We start from the raw sequence: 20,779 nt of genomic DNA, 5'->3' as shown, positions 1-20,779 counted from the left end.
CTTGCTTACATCGCGGACGATCTCCCAATGATGATATGAAAATTGCCTTTTCGTCTCGCTCGGATCGCGAACGATCTCCCTCTGACGATTTTACGCGAACAAAGTCCTGACGATAGTACGCAAACGATTCTCCGCCGAAGATATGCCGTGAGCGGGGAAGGGGGGTTAAAGATAAAACTAAATATATATTTATTATTTATAATATTCAAAGGGGGAGGCGGGGTTAAAATAATGATCTCCCGCTGACGATCGTTCGCAAACTGGGTTCCTTGAACTAATATGAAAACTACACTTTATTATTGCTTACATCGCGAACAATCTCCCGATGAAGATATGAAAATTGCCTTTACGTCAAGCTACATGTAGGATTGCGAACGATCTCCCTCTGATATGATCTTACGCGAACGAAGTCCTGAGGATATTACGCGAACAATTCTCCGCCGAAGATATACCGTGAGCGGGGGAAGGGGGGGCGGATTAAAGATCAAATGAAAACGAATATTTTTTAAAAATCCAAAGTGTGTGTGTGTGTGTGGGGGGGGGGGGGGGGGGGGGGTTAAATAATCTCCCGCTGACGATCTTCCGCCAACGAAGTTCCCTAAATCCCTTGAACTAATATGAAAATTGCATTTCATTCTTGCTTACATCGCGAACGATCTCCCGATGATGATATGAAAATTGCCTTTTCGTCTCGCTCGGATCGCGAACGATCTCCCTCTGACGATCTTACGCGAACAAAGTCTTGACGATATTACGCGAACGATTTTCCGCTGAAGATATGCCGTGAGCGGGGGAAGGGGGGGTTAAAGATAAAATGAAAAATATATATTATTTATAAAATTCAAAGGGGGGGGGGGGTTAAAATAATGATCTCCTGTTGACGATCTTCCACGAACGAAGTTCCCTTGAACAAATATGAAAAGTGCATTTTATTCTCACTTACATCGCGAACGATCTCCCGCTGAAGATATGAAGATTGCTTTTTCGTCTCTCTCGAATCGCAAACGATCTCCCGCTGATGATCTTATGCGAACGGAGTCCGCTACAAATATGAAAATTATCTTCTCGTCTCTTTTGGATCGCGAACGATCTGTTGACGATATTACGCGAACGATTCTCCGCTGAAGATATGAAAATTGCCATCTCGTCCCATTCGCATTGCGAACGATCTCCATGTACGAGCCAGGTAATCGTTAAATGGTCCTAAATTGAACATGGACATGAATAGAAGTGACGGGTACATTTCACTTCGAGATAATATCTTGATTTTTTCATTGTGTCTTCCTCATTTAGGACAGCCGCCGATAACAATAACGGCGTTACAAATGACAAAGCCGCGGCCTGTGACTTCTATTTGCCGGCTTGATAACGCACCTTAAGCCAGGTAATAGTAATGCAACTAAAGACAAAAGGCCGACGTTCCCGCAATTGAGAACGGGAATTCACATCTAAACCATCTATATTGTGAGTAACCGCTCGCAGGGGCGCACTATTGTTCCTATCTCCCATTGAGAGTGTTATCGGCAATGATATCCTGATCGTATCATTGTCTTGAATCAACTGACGCATTACCTTCATGTTTGAGCCGGACAACGCGGCCATATTTGGTGACGAACTTTTCAAAAATTATCGAGTACCTCATTTTCAAGGTCGACGAAGTTTTCAAAGGGAAAAAAATTACGTCGGCGGAAAATCGTCTGCCGACGAAATTTTTAAGAACGACGAAATTTTCAAGACTTTACCGTAGTCTTGTTTTTACTTTCCCTATTGGTCATGACAAATACTTTTTTTTTGTTTTTTTTTTAATATTTTTTTCTTCCAACTTTGTTGTTGCTCTTGAAATTTGCCTTCTAACTTCGCTGATCTTTAGCCTCAAACTGAAAAGTTGGAGGAGTAGATGTTCCTTCATACTCCAAACATCCAAGCTCTAAAAGGAGAAAGCTTTCTCTAACACCACACTATTCTCCTGCTGTTGTTGTTTTCCTTTTTACTGGACTTTCAAATTCGAGACTTAATATTTGTTGTTGTTGCTTCTTGTTATGCTGCCACTTGTGGAGGTGTTGACCCACCATAGCTGTTGGATTTTCCGCCATAATTTCCCCTTCCCCCTCTCCCTGCACTACCACCACGGGGTCCACCTCTGTATCCTGAAATACAAGAGAAAATGTAAACAAGAAGGAAAAAAAAGCAAACTCATGTTAATGTTCTACATTTACAGGAAGGACTGGTTAACAAAAAGGGCAGACTGTGTTGACCGATCTAGTTCATCTACTCAGAATTATCATTATTGCAATTTTCACCACCATTATCCCTTCCCCAATAACAATTTAGTTATGACGTCTCAATTATCACCTGTAGCATTTATTGCTACAACTCCCACCTTTACACCACACTCCATACAATATCAATCTTAAATTGACTTAGGACTAAGTTCTGCGACATTTTGGTCTCAAGTGTGTTAGATATGTGTTGATTTGGAGAAGGAATGGTGTGGAGGAGTAATGATAAAGGTGAGGATCAATTGGTGCAGATGGGTGGGGAGTAAGAATGTGAACACACAAAGATATGACCCCAGACAAACTATTTCTGCCAAATTTCTGGTTTTAAATGTAGCCTATAAAAGCCATAAAAATATCACATATCCTCTTACCTGAAAACCAAGAGTAATTGATTTGCTCAGCCAGACACTTTCTCTGAGCTGAGCAGGCAAATCAGTAACATTGACGCTGTCCTCCTCATGGACAAGTTGTGAATCAATGTACCATTCCACATGAAAGACAAGCTGAGACAGCCGCTCTGGAGGAACTTCATCATAGTAGGGCAGGCAGGTGAACATAAGCTCTTTTTTTGGTATATTTCCAAAAGTATAGCGTACAACTCTTTCATCCACTTGAATGTCTGGTTGCTGCGTTATATTTGGGAAGTTATCTAACAAAATGAAAACTTTTATACGCAAACTGTTTATTTAAAGGGATGTTTGTTAAAAGGTTCATTTTGGCCAAAAAAAATGGATTTTCCTGGGGTAAACGACAATTTTACCATACTGACCATTGGTTAATGAATCCATTCCGACATTCAAAGTTAGTCCCTGGTTTTTTCCTAAAAAGTTTTTTTTTGTTTTTGTTTTTGTAATATTCCCTTTAGAGATTATTACAGAGTGTAGCCATCTATGGAGGTAACGTGATCTGATGGCAAGCACAAATTCCAGAATAACCACCGTTTTGGTGGTAAAATAGAATTTATCATATTTTTGTGAGTTGTTTACAATGTATTTAATGTGAAATACGTATATAATAAGAACAGTTGTTCTCCCTTTTGTTTTACTGTAATATGAGTTAACCAAATGCTGCCAATTCTTAAAAACTGAGTAAATATATTCAATTATTTAATTTATCCATCTTAGTATACTTTTATGCTTGTCAAGTGCTAGACAAAGTGTGACCTTTATAAAACCTTCATCATATGCATAACTCTTTAAATTTAATAAATGTATGGACCTAACCTGAGCAACCTGGTTCAAATCCATTTTCTGAGACAGTTCCTGGGGGACAGAGTGCCTTATCACCTAAATGAATTGTAAACCAGATGAGGAAATAAGAATTTTTTTTACATGTACAACCATTAAAAATGTGCATCTTATTAAATTTTACAGTCAGTTCAATCATTTTAACATCAGTTACATGCAATGCATAAAATTGCTGTATACTAGCATGCCCATATATAACATTAATGTTTATTTTGTGTATTTTTGTGCCATGGTGAAAACTTGAACAAATGACAAATTAAAATTCAAACAGTCACCTTGTACATTGTAAATACATGTACCCAGATACATATAGGAACTAGTATATGTATCTTAATTCATTATCAATGAAAAATTACGAGACAAGCACTGACCTATACAGTAACGCTCAGGACACTGAGTCACAGGTGGCAGATGATACACATTGTATGTAGAACAGTTCTTAATCTGTATGTCATACGTCTTGGCACAACAAACAGTGGAATTCTTTACACATGCAGTTCTGTTAATGATACCATCAGCAGCAGAGGGTAAGGAACCTGTGATGCAAAAATTGTGATAAAGTAAGTGCTTGAACTTCCCCTATTTAGTGATAAATGGTAATGTTTCTTTGCTATTTCATGACCTCCATGATGGATTATTATTTTATTTTATTTTATTATTATTATTTTTTTTTTTTTAAATCCCCTTTCCAGAATTGCAAGGTATGTTGTTTGGTCGGTTTGTGTGTGTGTGTGTGCTTGTGTGTTTGTTTATAGGTATGTCTGTTTACACTGTCTGGCTCATAATACTGAATGTATTGCTCAGATTTTTTTTAATCAATGTGCTGGTACCCAGATCTGACCACCAAATTTAGTTGATGGCCCTTATCTTATTCTGAATAAAAAATCCTGAAATTAAAAAAAAATCCCCATAGGATAACATTGCACAAAACATGTTTTACCTGGATTGGATCCAGTCACAGGAATTTTTTTTATTTTACATTGGAAAGCCCCTTTGCAATTTTCAAAAAACTATAAAATCACAACATCATTCAATTGGCCTCTAATTCACTACAGTTATAAGGTGGCAGGCCCGTAGCCAGCAATTTCAGAGGGGGGGGAGGGTCGTTTTCTGAAAAAGTGGACCTTTTACCACAAAATCCTCAAGTAGATAGATAAATTTTACCCATAGTGGAAATTTTTCCACCAAAAAGAGTGGTTCTTTCGAACAAACCCCCCCCCCCCCCCCCCCGGGCGGTTATATTCTCTCACAATGCCAAGAGAGTCCCAGTGGAATTAGTGTGCACTACATAGTTAGTATGACAGATTCATTGTGAATGCACCTTACGTGAGCTTTTGATTACAGTTTTCCGAGTTGGTATACACATTTAGGACACATTTCTATAACTAGACAGCACAGATAACAAATATACAGACACCATACAGGAAACAAGGCAGAAAAGCTGACAAATGTTCAGACATTTTGCAGAAAAAAGTGCAAACAATAATGTTTTGGACAATTTTGATGCACTGTTACATAATGCTTTCAAGCAGCATAATCACTCTCACCCTCTCACATTATGTACTACAGGTAACATGGCCATTGAAAAACTAGGAAGTGATTCAGTTCCATGTGGGATATAAAAGCCAATGGAAATGTTACTGTGTGAAAAATAAAAATTTTACACAAAAAAAAGAATAATAACTATAAATGTAAAGCGATCATGCTGATTTTTTATAAAAATCCTGCACCTTTACCAAACAAAGCCACTCAGTAAATTGAAAGTAAAACAAAAATACAGTTTAAAAGTTATGGGGCCAATGTAAAAAAAAATTGTGGAAAAAAAACAGAATAATTACCGAAAAATGTAAATGTATCCTGCCTCTTTACCAAACAAGGTCACTCAGTAAATTTAAAGTAAAACAAAAATATGGTTTGGCAGTTATGGGGAAAACGTTGATAGTGACAGGGATGGCGACGGCGACAGCAACGACAGGGAGAGACAGACTGTGGACAGCCATACTAATCAGAATATATATAGACACTATTCAGACACTTTTTATATACAGTGCCTGTCTATAACAATGAAAGATATATATTTAAAGGTACCTACCATTAAGCCATATGGTATTATCTGTACCACAGTCACCTTCAAAATGGCAGGTCACAGGCATATCATTCCCAGTTATCATGTCAAATCTTAACCAGCCGTGGTCTATTTTATCATCACATGCTACTGCTTCAACAGAATTCTTGTGGTACATTGAACTTCTTGATATTTCACCAGTAACAGTTGTGTAAGCAAAGCACTCATCAATCACTGAGGAAAAGAATAAATGTATTACTATCAGAAACAGAAATTTAACATAAATATGCATTTCAGTGTCCAGGGATGTGTAAAAATCATCCTATTATACATGGATGTCCTACATGAAAAAAATGTGTTTTTTTTATGGTGCAAGTCAATGACCAGAGGGAGGAACTTGACTTTCTACTAGCAGTTCATTTTAAGTAAAACAGTACTTCTCTTTAACTTATATGAGATAACAAAATGTTGAGTATAATATAAAAACAAAATTTGCATACCTACACAGGTATCCACATAGTCTACACAACAATCTCTTACTGTTAAGCAGTGTTCATCACAATAACAGCCGCCATGTCCAGGTAAGTTTACTCTACAGGTACTATTTAAGCCAGGGCAGCAGCTCAGTCCTGAACAGAATGATGGGGTCTCACACAAAACTCCCTGTAAATCACTTGCACAATCATGCCAAAGACCAGTTGTGGAATCAATACACAGAAATGGCTGTGCAGAAGGATCTTCTGGCTGCCCAACTGCCCAAGACATGACTGATGGACTTACTGCTTCTCCAGTAAACCACACCCATTGTTCTGAACTGTAAGTTGCTCCCATCAGTAGATACGGTGCAGTATAGTTACCTAACAGATTACATTAAGTAGTAGTAAACAATTAATGTATCATTATTTAATTTATTCTGTTGGTGAATATAGCTAATTTCATTCTTTCCGACATGAAAATAAACTTTATTGTATATAATGTATTGTGTATTACATTGTACAACAAAATGACTGAGAAAACTATTTCTTCAGTTAAATATTGTAATTCTATAAAACTATATAATAGCTATTAATACAATGCACAAATTACTTATACACTGTTCCACAGTATATAATGGCTGGTTTCCCAAATGATGTCAACTACAATATTTATTTCTTTTTAGTTATCTTTTTATGGAGAGATACTAGTACTAGTATATGTAACAGTCTGAACATACCATTACTGGCATCATCACTGTTCCGTTTTTTCTATTAAGACAAGAAAAAGGCATAGCTACATGTGGCTAGCTTATTATGTTTGAACTGACTGGAGTTATTAATAGTACCAAAATACGGGACAAACTGGAACAGGACCTGTACCGCATGAGCCATCTGATATAATTCCCTGATTGGACCAATATCATAATATAAACCCAATCATGATATGCAGTTCTTGTAATATATAGATACATGTACTTACTACGAAGACATATTTCAGTCAGTAATCTTCTCTCTTCAAGTGTGTCAACCATAACCACATCGCCTCCAAATGACTGGCATCTCTGCCTTGCACTCTGAAAGTCTGTGAAACTAGGGTCCTCAATGTAACAAACGTTGCCTCTGCACTTGCTTGATTGTGCTGGAATATAAACAACAGGTAATAAAATTCATTTCTGGATAAAATTGAATAAAATTCAATGAATGAATCAATCCTACCCAATCTTGTTTGTTCTTTATTGGGCGAAGGGTGACAATATCCTTAATTAGACAGACCCCCCCCCCCCCCCCACACACACACACACACACACACACTTGAGCTTTATGCTTACCTCTGGCCTGATTACTTTTCTCATTTTCGCTCACTTCGCAACACTTGTTTTTCCTCTCTTACAAGTGTGTCTCTAGTACCCCTATTCACACGACTTCTAAAACCATGTCATAGAACGGAATACATTCAAAGACCACGCTGTCAGAACTTTCATTCAACACTATCCACTACATTATAGATGGCGCATTTGGCGTAAACAACAAGACGTAGACTAAACAACATAATCCGCTTCTTTTTCACGCATTTAAACGAACAAATATGGATTTCAGAGGCGGATTTAGGAGGGGTGTCAGGGGGGTCCTGATCCCCCGTTCGATTTCTGAAAAAATCACACTAATGGTCCCCTCTTGAAATATACTATACTAGTAGTAGGCCTGCACTGGATCATAGTTCTAAACCGTACCAAACGGCACCGTTTGCCCTCTAAAATACCAAAAACTTTCGGGGCCCTTCAGCGGGCCCCAAACCCCACGCCAAGGGGGGGGGGGGGGATCGGCTTCCATGCAATCCGCGGACCAGTATGTCAACATTTCTCAAAACTGGGCGTATGATCTGTCGTGTAAACAAGCACATCCTATTTTTAAATGTTTCGAAAGGTACCTTCCTTCAATGTTATACTTAAGAAATTAATAAAATATTGCTTTTGAAGCCCCATGAAAACTGAGTTATGTGTCAAACTGATTTAATAGGGATTTTTCAGTCCCACGGTTGCACGTTTTGCTCATGTCGTAGGCCCCCTACATCTATAGGCCCCTACTGTAGAAGAGCGCTCGATTTTCCATTTTCATTTATCCAGGATCCATTCGAATAATAGATTTATAAAGTAAATATATTCGTTTATAAGGTGCATTGTGGTCGGTCTTTTTTTTTTTTTTTTTTTTTTTTTTTTTTTTTTTTTTTTTTTTACAATGTCGAGAGACACCTTATAGACATCCATAATCAATAATTGTATGTTTCTGTTAAAATATTATACGATAGTTTCAAAACCATCCACTTAATTCTCTGTTGAATTCAAAGTGTTAACTATAGATTTTGAAATTACCATGAGGACTTATGTCTCAAGTTTATCCTAATTGTTTAGCAATTATTTCATATATTCTTGTTCATGTTACAGATCAGTTCTAGACTTCGGAAAAGTCAATATTTGGACCCTTAAATATATAAGATGTTATTTAGAATTCTTACCTATCGATTGTTCTTCAAATTTAAGTCTAAGCACACACAGAGAGAGAGAGAGAGAGAGAGAGAGAGAGAGAGAGAGAGAGACCCACCTGCTGACCAAACACTAAAAACTGTGAGGACTAGGAAAATAATCTTTCCATATCTTTGGCTGCCAAGACCGCCTTCCATGTCTGACCAAGGGCGCCAAATAATCACTAATCTTTTCAGGAAGTTCCAACATTTACGTGTCAGATTGACAAGCTCCGTTGATGTTTTTTTTAACTTGGTGCAGATTTACTCCTATTATTATTATTATTATTATTATTATTATTATTATTATTATTATTATTATTCTAATGAAACTTTGCAAAGGTCGTGTTTTACTGTCAAAGGTACTCTTTTCATATATTTAAAAGACCAACACGGATGTATGCACAACTGTACATACCCCATACAGGAGTATAAAGGACGTTTCATGCAAGCCCCTAGTTCTATTCAAAAAGTCATCGAATTTCAATGAAAAAATGGAAAGAGGGTTTCCTTTTACCTGTCACCTTTCAAATCTGTCTTCCAAGGGCGAAATTTCATTGGCTACGAAGACTTGATACAAAGAAAAGTTTTTTTCAACATCGACTGACTAAGCTGTAGCTAATACAAACTTCCGCATTCCAAATACGTAAAAAAGTATTCAAATTTCTGTAGCTTTCTCGAATACTCTTTGGACCAGCTTGTGCTTTGTTGCACTCAACAAATAGAACTTAACATGTCTAGATTTAAAATAAACCTCAGATACATTATTAACTGAATCCAAAAAGGGAGAAAAAAGGGAACGCGATAGCAGCCGCGAAGAAAGCAATTTTCTGTGAAGGGCTAAGCATCATAAAAAGAAAAAGCGAGGGAGTATCAAAGGATATTATGTAGGGCCAACATGAAGTTGGAAATATGTTGTCTGGAGTCGAGCCCCAACGCAATATGTAAGTGACATAAACGGTGGACGGAGCACCTACTACCACCCCATCACCACAACCATGCCCTGCTTCCTGCGATCAGGGCTGCCGATGTTTCTACACCTATGTATGAAACAAGTGTCCATCTATTCAAATTATGGAGTCTCTATGGACATGGGCTTGTTTGAGTCGAAATCTATCCAGTTAACAAAATCTAGATAGTCTGTTCAGCTCGATTTGCGACCATTTTTATATGCTTCCAGAGCAAGTGGTGATTGTCGTGACAATGGTTTTTACTATAAGTTGTGACAATACTTGGTCAGTGATCCTATTTGTGACGTTTAAGAACGAGTCTAAGAGACCATTCAGAACAGATGATCCGCGGACTAAATATGGCCAACTGGACTTCAAAGCAACGCCGATCAATCCTCTGATGGTCTCCCCGTCTCTGCACGCGCCATTTAACGGATTAAACCACATCTCTGAGGTTTTATTGCAAGGCCCCTGCAGCGACGGCGCGTGTAGAGGCGGGGAAGCCATCATGAAATTAGTTTGTTTCGCTTGTTTCAAATGAGTCGGTCATATGAAGTCCGCAGATTTGTTAGTCCGCGGATAAGCTTGTTCTGAATGGCCTTTGAGAGATCTGGTATAGTGTAGCCCTATTTCCATGTCAACACAGTAGAAGATCCAAAGCGACAGTTAAAGATACACACACTGGACAATAGAAGTGTCACCCTCTACTGAGCCAATACTATGGGGGAGATAAATGACTGTGGAATGATATGCTCCTGGTATCATTTTATTAACATCAAATTTCACAAAAAATTAACCAGATTTTTGAGACCAGACCCTTTGCACTGTTCTGACTGAACAATTCAATTGTATCGATATTCTAAGATTGCTTATATTCCGCCTCTTCAGGTTAATAACTTGCACCTATAACCGTTAGATAATTGCCGATATCACTTTTCTTCAAATGGACCTACATTGTATATAGAGAGAATGAGTGCATGGGTCTTAATTCTCAGTTGTTATCGGAAGGAATTGGGCAAGCAGTCTACGCAGATCGAAAAAAGTCAAGACACACCAACTGACCGCCATATAAAATCTGATCACGTGCCCAATTCTCACATAAAAACAATTTCAATTAAGGTAATTAATAATAAAATTTCCTAAAAGCTGTTCTCAACTCCTTTAAAATTTTCAGTCGATTCATTTGGTAGCATATTCCACTTCGTCGGACCAGCCGACTTTTAAGTGATGTACCCACGAGTTTTAAAAAATCCACAGCTGAAAACAAATGCATTCACCGAGGCAAGGTAAAAGGCGAATCAAAGGTAAAGGCTTCTAAAAAGTTGTCTATTCAAACATCCCCATCTCACCGAATAGAGATTTTTATATATCCAATTTAAATCGACATGACATACTGCAACATTTCTAGTCAAGTTTTGATAAAAGGGATAAAAACTTCTCATTTTGGTGAAGTTAATGACGATTTTCTCACATTTACCAATGTTAAATTAATTCATTCCAACATTCAAAGTTAGTTATTTTTTTTTATTATTTATTTTTTATAATCTTTTCAGAGATTGTTACAGAGAAAAGCCACACATATTTTACTGAGAGAATTTATTTGGCTTCTATAAACATCTGAGTATGCACATACAAAAGCAGAGATGGGAGCAAATAAAGACAGGACCATCACTTTAAATTTACATCCGCAATACATCCGATATATGATACCTAACATACTGCCTTTGACAAGGAACCCTAAAAATTAGTTTACAAAAGATGCTCTGCCACAGTCCAACTCTGTACAGGTCCCACCCCCTTCCCCAATCCCCTAAGCAAATTATCAACATAGCTTTCAAGCATCTATGGAGTGGATGTAGTAAAAGAACCGCTGCAACAGATTGTTATCCTGAGGAAACACAGCTAAATAACAAAGTGCTCTGTCACATCAGTGGGTTTTTCTCTTTTTTTTCTGCTTTTTACTTTTTTTTTCTCTTAACTGAAAATTCCCAGTTTGGGATTTCATGCTTTCTTAAATATATACTTACGAACAACACAGTTAAGTTGTTAGTTATACTTATAGAACCAAAACACTGTTGCTGAGATGACTCTAGATCAAGCAATCCACTTGGGTCTGATAGTCTTGTTTTTACTTTCCCTATTGGTCATGACAAATACTTTTTTTTTGTTTTTTTTTTTTTAATATTTTTTTTCTTCCAACTTTGTTGTTGCTCTTGAAATTTGCCTTCTAACTTCGCTGATCTTTAGCCTCAAACTGAAAAGTTAGAGGAGTACGTTCCTTCATACTCCAAACATCCAAGCTCTAAAAGGAGAAAGCTGTCTCTAACACCACACTATTCTCCTGCTGTTGTTGTTTTCTTTTTTACTGGACTTTCAAATTCGAGACTTAATATTTGTTGTTGTTGCTTCTTGTTATGCTGCCACTTGTGGAGGTGTTGACCCACCATAGCTGTTGGATTTTCCGCCATAATTTCCCCTTCCCCCTCTTCCTGCACTACCACCACGGGGTCCACCTCTGTATCCTGAAATACCAGAGAAAATGTAAACAAAAAGGAAAAAAAAAGCAAACTTATGTTAATGTTCTACATTTACAGGAAGGACTGGTTAACAAAAAGGGCAGACTGTGTTGACCGATCTAGTTCATCTACTCAGAATTATCATTATTGTAATTTTCACCACCATTATCCCTTCCCCAATAACAATTTAGTTATGACGTCTCAATTATCATCTGTAGCATTTATTGCTACAACTCCCACCTTTACACCACACTCCATACAATATTAATCTTAAATTGACTTGGGACTAAGTTCTGTGACATTTCAATCTCAAGTGTTATTCATTAGCACTATAATATATAACAATACTGCCTGTTGTAAATAACATATCTGTGAACATATCATAGCATCCATGCTATTCATATAAAAACATTTTTTAAAAATCAATGCATCTTTTTTGCAAACAAGACAAACATATAAAATACTTAAACATTAAGCAAATAAAAACTGGGAACATCTCAGCCCACCAACTTGCCTCTCCAATCTGAAGTATCTACCATATCTGCTGCAAATCTAAGCTAACATAGACAGGATGTGCCAACAAAATGGTTATATATATAAATACATAGAGGTCCTTTCCTTTTTAAATTTTTCAAAACAAATTCAATAAAATCCAACATGCAAAAAGGAAAAATCAAAAGCTTCCTTTATCAACTGCTGTTCTCAGGGGACATATTTTGATAATCAATATTTATATCCCACAAAAAAAAAAAAAAAAAAAAAAAAAAAAAAAAAAAAAAAAAAAAAACAGAATTCCATCCCTAACACCAAGAGCTTCCTCTTTCAACTCTTTTTTTTTTTTTTTTTAAATGGAAACTCCATATTGCCCAAGTGCTCCCACGCACCTCCACCCCTGTGTGCACCACTGCCTTGCTTGTTATAAGTGTCCAACCCACCATTCACTCCCTGGTATCCTTCAGGCCTGTAGTTGCTACGAGGCGGGTAGCCATGATATGTGCCTACAAATCACAGAGGAGCACACAGTTAACACGCAGCATGCTCAGGTGATCAGGGGGAAAAGGGGGGGGGGGCAAAACCGATAGGGTTTTTAAAATATAGTATATTATTTTTTTTTTTTGTCTTACTCAAACCTAGACAAATCAGAAAGATTATTCAATGCAAGAGATCAACAGGTGGAAAGAAAGCAAATGGTATTCATCACAAAGGAAAAGGCAAAGCTTCAGCTTCTTTATTCATTCAGTTGGTTTCTGATAGGTTAGAAACAGACCTTGAAAATCTGAAAAAACAGTTGGGACAACTTACATACTTTGGACAATTCATATGCTGGATAAAATGGGGCAATGGGAATTAAACAGGACTAACATGATACCAAATTTCCCCCAAAAAAATATATTTGTGAAAATCACATCTCATACTTCATAACAGGAGAAACAAAGCAAACTGAAGCATTTTTGTGAGAGCCTTCCACCCAGAACTGATAGGTAGAAAATATTTTGTGAGGTACAGTGTGGCATTGGGCCAATGATTTGCGTGCTCAAACAAAATAAGCACTCCCACCTCCTCCTCTTATTCCTATTGATTAGTGAAGCAAAATGCCAGGGAACAGGAAAAAGAAAAAGCACATACTGCACACATTTTTCTCTCCTTACTCTTAGCAAAATATCTATTAGTACACTGAAGACAAACATTTTTAACATGGTCACCAACAAGGCAATCATCACTTCTTCCAAAGCCACAAATGTCAGAAAAAGTCTGCAGTTAAAGAATGACTTACCCCTTGCTCCCCTCGATTCTCCTCCGCCTCTTCCTCCCCGGAAACCCCCTCTTGAATTGAAAGGGGGGCCACCTCTACCACCACGGTATCCAGAGTTCATTCCTCGTCCTCCACGTGGTCCACCTCTTGAGCCACCACGTCCACCATAGCCATTGAACTGATTCCGTGAATAGCCACCTGCTGCTTGGAAAATGAATAATTTACTAGTAAAACTAAAAATAGGAATGATTCTTTCCCTTCATATTTTAAAATATAATTACGATACCAAGACATTAAAAGATATTTAACAATATGTCAAGAAACATGTCAAACAATTCACAAAAATTTCTGCATTAAAATGACTTCACAAGTCAGTTAGACATAAACATAGACAAGTGACTACTGTAAATGTTAACTGGAATATTTCATCAGCTTCAAAGCCAATCTTTTAGTGAGAGTCCCGGTGGAGTTGGGTCAACTTAGCTAGACCCAACTAACTCATTCTGGGTTTTCAAAAAAAATGTTTAGTCCTACACTTATTCAGCCAGGGGTCAGTTTCGGCTCTATCAGAATTCAACTCCAAATCTTGGAATTCTGCTATTACATAGAAAAAGTCCATGTCTGTTTCAGTTCACACTACTCATTAAAACCACCTATCCATGTCCTTACAGTTATAGTCTGACGTCATGTCTTGCTGTCCCATGCTATCCACTGTGGTAGCAATGCTGCTGGATTCTGTGTGAGCTGCTGGAGCCTGAGTATACATAGACTGGAATACAGGGGCACTGGCGTTCATTGTGAATGTCTTCTTCTCCTGGAAGCAACATGGATGGAAAATGAGCAGTAGAGTCTGGTATTTTTGTCTAAAGAAAAAATTATGATCCAATGCCCAATCGAACAAGTTGGAAATATTCCCATGTTTGGCATCAATACTTATTTTTTAAATAGCAATGGTATTAATATACTGACCAATTTTCCAAATATTCATATTTGTTTTAAAAATTTTTAAAACAGTGCCAGTCATACTCTTTAATCTCACATATTACTTACGTCAGCCTGTTGATCTGTGAGGGTCGTCTGGTTTGGTAAAGGAATACTAGGGGGCACATCAGGCAGCGTTCTATCTCCGTCATTCAAGTTCATGTGTGTATGTTCCAGGCCAGTGCTGCCGTAGGAGGATGGCGCATTTTGTGACATCATGTCATAGCCCTGACTGCCATAGGCAGACGTGTCATAGCTGGATTGCTGCTGACTTTGTAATGTTTGTTTTTGTGGTTGTGTTGATTCTGACTGGAAATACTGCTGCTGCTGCTGTTCCTGCAGCTGTTCGCTATGATGATCGGCCTGGTCACCCCAAGACTGTGAGGAGAGACCACTGCCATCTATAATATTGCAGAAAAAAAATTTTTATCCAAGAACTACAGAAAGGAAAAACTGGTCATTAGAGCTCAAGAAGATCATTGGTCATCTAACATATTCAAAACTTCAGGTGTAGCCCCATAAACATAAATACACCTTTGTCACAATGAAAGACCCACGCACAAAAAATGTGTTTCACATTTGAAGTTCCATGCCTGAGTGGCATTTTATATTTTGTTTTATGACTATCTGACCTTCAACAGCAACTTACCTGTCTGTGATTGTGGATGAGGAATCTTTGGCACCATGGGCTGAGCAGCTACAACTGCTGGGTCCACATGGGGGGAGTCTGGCTCAATCTGGGATTCCTGGAGAAAGTCGTACGTGCCCTGAACCGACGACACAATCTCCTGGAATGGCCTTTGCTGATTTTGATACGCTGCTGCAGCAACGGCTGCAGTCATGGCTTCTTGGGAGGGGGTTTCAGTATAGAATGAGATGCCCACCATGTTTGTTCCGTTGCCTTGCTGCTGGGTCTGTGGGGGTTGCTGGGTTTGAGGAGGATGGGTTGCACTGTCCTGAGGCAGGGAAGTCATACGCACCTCAGAGGAACTCTGATCAGGGACTTCATCCGTCTTCACCATCACATACTCCTCACTGTTTCCGCTGCTGTCCTCAGAAGCTGGAATTTATCATGAAACCTGATCAAAATTCTGCTATATTAGGTCAGTTTTAACCATAGCACACAGAGTAAAGCTGTTCTACTCTCAGAGTAAAGCTGTTCTACTTTTTTTTAAATTTTAATATTTTCCCCCTTTCAAAATAAAAATTGGTTTTAATGCTATTTTATGTATGTCTTTTCAGTGTACTTAATTAGAGACAAATCCATACCATTGTCTTGCTGGTCTGCCGTTTCTTCAGCAGGGGGGTTGGTAAAATAGCCACAGCCATCAATCTTGCTCAGGAGTTCTTTCAGAGCCTTGTAGGTGGTCCCCAAGACTGGCTTGTCCTTGGCATCCAGCAGGTTTACAATGTGTTCAGAGGCTTCATTCAGCTGTTTCTCATAACTTGAAAGATTGAAGCAGCACAGGATTGCTTAGTGCTTAATATTCAAGGACTTGCTTCTGGTTTGTTCGACTTTAAAGTTAAACTGACCACTTGTCAAACTTGGCCTTATGTTACGTGATATTTATATCTGCCATTTTTCAATTCAAATTTGAAATCTGACTGTTTGAAAGAATGACATTTACGTGCACTGTATTGCTGGTAAAAAATTGTCAATTTTAACATGATTGCATTCCATCTTCTTAATGAAAATGGATACAACCAAACGCATAACTTTCAGGATGACCCATGCAAATTTCTCACCTGGTCTCTCCCTCTCTGGTTGGACTGATTAACTTGAACAGCTCGTCCAGATGGTTAAGATTCTCATCAGTCAAAACCTGGAACAATTGAATAAAATCATATGAAAGCATTTAAATTCAATGTAAATTTGAATTTATAATTTTTGGTATTATATTTGTGAGGGAAGGTTCTACTAGAATTTTATGAAACTATCTGAGATGGAGATATTTGAAAGATAAAATGCAGACTGTCCAATATTTCAAATAATACCAGCTCTCTACAAGGTTCTACATCGTGGTCAAGTCACTTTTTCACTAAAGTCCCAAGTTTCAAAGATACTAACCACTGCGCCTCTTTTCCCTTCCTTAAAGTCCTGCCTCACAGCTTCAGACCCCATGTTGTCCAAGACGTTCTGAAGATGTAAAAGTTCACGCATTCGCCGTGCCTCTTGTGCTTGCTTCTCACCCTTTTCACGCTTCTGTTGCTTCTTCAGCATCTTTTCAGACTGAAACAAGGTACAATAAGATCATACTTTAAACAATACAATTAACAATACAATTAACATTTCCATAATTGGATTTTTGGGTACAAAAAAACAACTCAATAATCAAAACAATAATGATAAAGCAACGTTTATTTTTATATTCTGAAGAACTGGGAATTTCATTTATTTGAAGACACGGATCCTACCTCCGCCTGAATTTGCATAAACTGTTTCTGCAGGTCCCTTGCAAACTCCAGATTGATGATCACAGAATCATACTTGTCTATGGCTTCCTGAAATAGCAAATGAATACATGGACTTGTAATTCACTCTGTTGCCCCAGTATGCAAACATTTCATATGAAATGAAAAACATAAATGAAAATGAAAAATGAAAAACATAATGTGTGATGTTTCTTATTTAACTACATGCAATAAACTAATATGTAATAAGAATAAATGGCCTGTCCTTCAATATTCCACCACCATTAGCTGTCAAAATATTATATAAAAGTCAGGAATTGATTATTTACATCTGCATCAATTCTGAGAGACAATCTATGCACAACACTGCAATAAGCAATGCTAAGGTAATAAAACAAAAGAAATAAAAAAAACTAGATATCAAACATGTACTTCCACAGAAAGTTTCATTACAAAAAAAAAGCATTGATTATCACATCGATAGTGTGATCTAGAAGGGCTGTGTCATCTGAGGTACTCCAGTTAGCAGGCTTTCATACATTCCGCACCTAGGACAGAAAATTCAATTTTGATGTTTAATACATTTGGCTACATTAACAGTAGGAACAGGCCTTGACAAAAAAGATTGCCCAGAGTGAGAACATACTGATTTTGGGCAAGTCCACTTGCCTGAATGCTTGTCTGACCAGGCAAAAGAAAAAAATTTAAACAAAAGAACAGAGATTTAATTTTACATCCTTATCAATATGTCATCAAAACCTCACTTTCGATTTGCATTTGGCCATGGACATCTTTCATCACCTTCCCTTGCTTAATATCCTTTGCCTATTTTCATTAGTCGACAGTGTTTCATTGAGTTGTTAGCTGACCAATAGCTTTTGCTCTTGCAAGACTGTGTGCACAAGAGGAGGGCTTTCTCACTACATTTTCATAGAGTTTCAAAATAATATTTAATTTTGTTTTTCTGTGGAAGAAAAAACTGATGACATCACGACATGTGAACTACTTAAAACATGGTGTCTTAACTTAGCTTTGATTGGAACAAATTAAGAGTTCATTCCCATAGATTTAGATCGATCCTCTGGATCGACCTAACTCCCAGGAGGTTCACGCTAAATTGCAGTCAGCCGAGCGGGCACGACATTTAATTACTCCCTTACAGCTTTTAGTAGGCGGGACAGCCGCTTAAGCTGGCAAAGCTGACAGCAATCTAATGGACTCTCCACAGGGATAGATCAATCTAAAATCTGTGGGAATGGGGTCTAAGTCAAATTGATCAAGCCTACCACATGATGTGACAATTTTCAATCCCACATGTACATGTACTAATTTTAAGATAACCAGGATCTAATAAAATTTGCTTGATTGCTGTACATAAATATTGTAAAATGTGTTATGTTTATTAACCTGTATGATTTTTTAAAAAATAATGAGTTGTGCCATCTTCAATGTGATGAAATTAACACCCAGATATTTCCTTACCCTATGTACCTAAATTGTATTAACAAAGGAAAAATTCTGTGAGATGTAATTTAAACGTGAAGTTTCAATTACAATTAAGATGAATACTAGTAAATTCACCGACTTTCAATAATGCGGCAGTTTGGAAGTCTGTCTGCGTGGGAAGCCATTAGAAGATAGCTTAACTTCAGGTAATTCATTAATATAACAGTTTCCATTAGTAAATTGTAGAAGACACCATGCTTGTGTTAGTGCACATTCTGTATATAGGGAGAGGAAGTCTTAATGTCAAAATCAAAAACACTCAAGAATAAAAAAAACTTTAAACGAACCAAGTAAGTTTAGTTGAATTGTTTCATGCATTTTTAGATAGAAAGACAATTATCTATTAATCTAATTCTTATTATTCATATCAAGCTGTATTTTTAGTCCAGGTGACAGGACTTTGCAGGGAAGAGGAATGTTATATGGTCATTTAATAAACAAATTATAGTTAAATATTTGAATTCATTTTCACTGTTTAAAAATGGTTTGTCAATAAATTTAAAATCACTTCAGACTTTACAGTAGTCATAGCATAAAATAAACCTACAATACAACCAAAAGAACTAACCAATATCAGATATGCATCTAAATATCACTATAGACAGGGACAAGCACAAAAAAATGCAAATAGAAACCAATACCAACCTTTTGGTCTTCATTGAGCGTTTCTCCATTGTTGTATTTCTCACGGTAACCATCTAGCTTGCCCTGTAATTTAATAATCAACATAAAATATAGTTAGATATTCTTTTCACAATGTAATAATCAATTACAAACAACTATTTCTCTTACACAGTTACAAACAACAGTGACCATTAAGATCTTGTCAACACACTTTTGATGTTAAACAAAATGACCTTAAAACACCCCTTGTAGCCTGCTTTAACTTCAAATATAGCCTTGCTAAAAATCTTTATAAACTTCAAATCAACATAAACCACACCATACCCATTACTTCAATTACAAGCTATGGCAATTACAGTGAACAGCAAGAGCCGCAGTTGGAGATATATTTAGCAGTAACAATTTCATTTCACCTTATTAACTAGAACTACGTCATGTAAATGAATCGTAAACAAAGGCTGACTCAGCAGTGTGTTCTGATCAAGTGACAGGGTGACATTTCAGTCTGATCGGAAGATGATGCAGTGAACAGTCAACAGTGACAACAAAATTGGCTTCAATACATATTCAAGTTTTTCGAATCAACTTCGAGTGTCTGTCCACTGAGAGATGACAGATCGAACGAGCACATGTCCGCATCCGCCATTTTGCATTTTTCATATCCTGGTTCCCAACCCCTTACAATTACAAACCTTCGAATAAATAAAGCCAAAAGGGCATACATCCGATCTAAGGGCAACGTCATCAGCACTTGTAAGATTTTTACATCAAAACATTAAAATTTTCCCGATTGTTACTCAACGTTTTTCAACTTCTTTTTGGTCTTACGTCTTTCACTTCATTCATTCCAAAACCATCGTCTACTACACCTCATTTAAAAATTGTCAATTATGTGACTAAAGGCATAATCGATCGAATTGGCTTTACCTTCCTCTTTTCCAGGTTTCTAACTTTCTTATCCACAACGATAAGTGCAGCTTTGATGGGGCTGTCGCCCTCAAAAACGGGCTTAACGTCGCTCTTCGCAGCGGCAGAAGGCATCCTTTCAACAGCAACAACTCGAATAAAGGCAAATTCACGTGTGTTGAGCACGACTCATTTTACCACAATCCATGCAACACGATATTTATTGCTTCTTTAGCTATGAAGCTACCAAAATAATTTTTAGGCCACCAAGAGTATAATTCAAGTATTTTACTGTTTTGTAGTGAACTGTGATCTTGCAGACTTACAGACTGGTCTTTAAACACTAAAACCAAATGCATGTATATCTTGTTTTCTCGACTGGGGTGGTAAAAACCTGACGTCACATCTCCATTGCGGTAGTTGTACTTGACAACCTCCCATGATTGAAGATCGGTAGTCCAAAATCCCCATTTGGTAGCGTTGAAATAACTAACCACTCCCACCTTCTAAAATATTGTTTACTTTACAAAGTAATCTTGTTAAATT

At 37.4% G+C, this 20,779-nt stretch overlaps 2 protein-coding genes across 11 annotated transcripts in view; both read right to left on the bottom strand.

The window, feature by feature from the left end:
- The window catches only part of LOC106168596 (von Willebrand factor D and EGF domain-containing protein), a 43,856-nt gene extending 35,026 nt beyond the window's left edge, over positions 1 to 8,830 (bottom strand). For 5 of the 7 annotated variants that reach the window (XM_087016332.1, XM_087016339.1, XM_087016355.1 and 2 more), the window contains exons 1-7: positions 8,666 to 8,827; positions 7,047 to 7,205; positions 6,092 to 6,448; positions 5,619 to 5,825; positions 3,898 to 4,062; positions 3,503 to 3,565; positions 2,651 to 2,928 (exon numbers count right to left, since the gene is read on the bottom strand). In XM_087016332.1, the coding sequence (XP_086872458.1) occupies positions 2,651 to 2,928; positions 3,503 to 3,565; positions 3,898 to 4,062; positions 5,619 to 5,825; positions 6,092 to 6,448; positions 7,047 to 7,205; positions 8,666 to 8,744 (1,308 nt within the window). In that variant the 5' untranslated portion in view covers positions 8,745 to 8,827. Of the gene's footprint in view, positions 1 to 2,650; positions 2,929 to 3,502; positions 3,566 to 3,897; positions 4,063 to 5,618; positions 5,826 to 6,091; positions 6,449 to 7,046; positions 7,206 to 7,395; positions 7,617 to 8,665 lie in introns of those variants that run through there. The other 2 variants (XM_087016360.1, XM_087016346.1) reach the window with 2 other exon arrangements.
- Positions 8,831 to 11,116: 2,286 nt separating this feature from the next.
- On the bottom strand, positions 11,117 to 20,440 carry LOC106168613 (caprin-1). 4 transcript variants are annotated; one of them, XM_013547742.2, is made up of 12 exons: positions 20,255 to 20,440; positions 19,349 to 19,411; positions 17,201 to 17,287; positions 16,854 to 17,015; positions 16,532 to 16,608; positions 16,055 to 16,230; positions 15,435 to 15,845; positions 14,855 to 15,186; positions 14,474 to 14,618; positions 13,826 to 14,008; positions 12,936 to 13,049; positions 11,117 to 12,057 (listed from the first exon to the last, which is right to left on the bottom strand). In XM_013547742.2, the coding sequence occupies exons 1-12, from the start codon at positions 20,366 to 20,368 to the stop codon at positions 11,948 to 11,950; spliced, it is 1,974 nt and encodes a 657-aa protein (XP_013403196.2). In that variant the 5' UTR covers positions 20,369 to 20,440; the 3' UTR covers positions 11,117 to 11,947. The 4 variants fall into 4 exon arrangements, with proteins under 4 accessions (XP_013403196.2, XP_013403198.2, XP_013403197.2 ...); XM_013547744.2 differs by having other exon boundaries at positions 12,987 to 13,049; XM_013547743.2 differs by having other exon boundaries at positions 13,826 to 14,005.
- Positions 20,441 to 20,779: the final 339 nt, after the last annotated feature.

This window comes from Lingula anatina, chromosome 1, assembly GCF_051362555.1.
Source record: "Lingula anatina isolate TDL-2025a chromosome 1, LinAna3.0, whole genome shotgun sequence".
NCBI classification, from domain to species: Eukaryota; Metazoa; Brachiopoda; class Lingulata; order Lingulida; family Lingulidae; genus Lingula; species Lingula anatina.
Note: the sequence above shows the minus strand (reverse complement) of the source record. Positions and strands in the feature narration are given on the sequence as shown.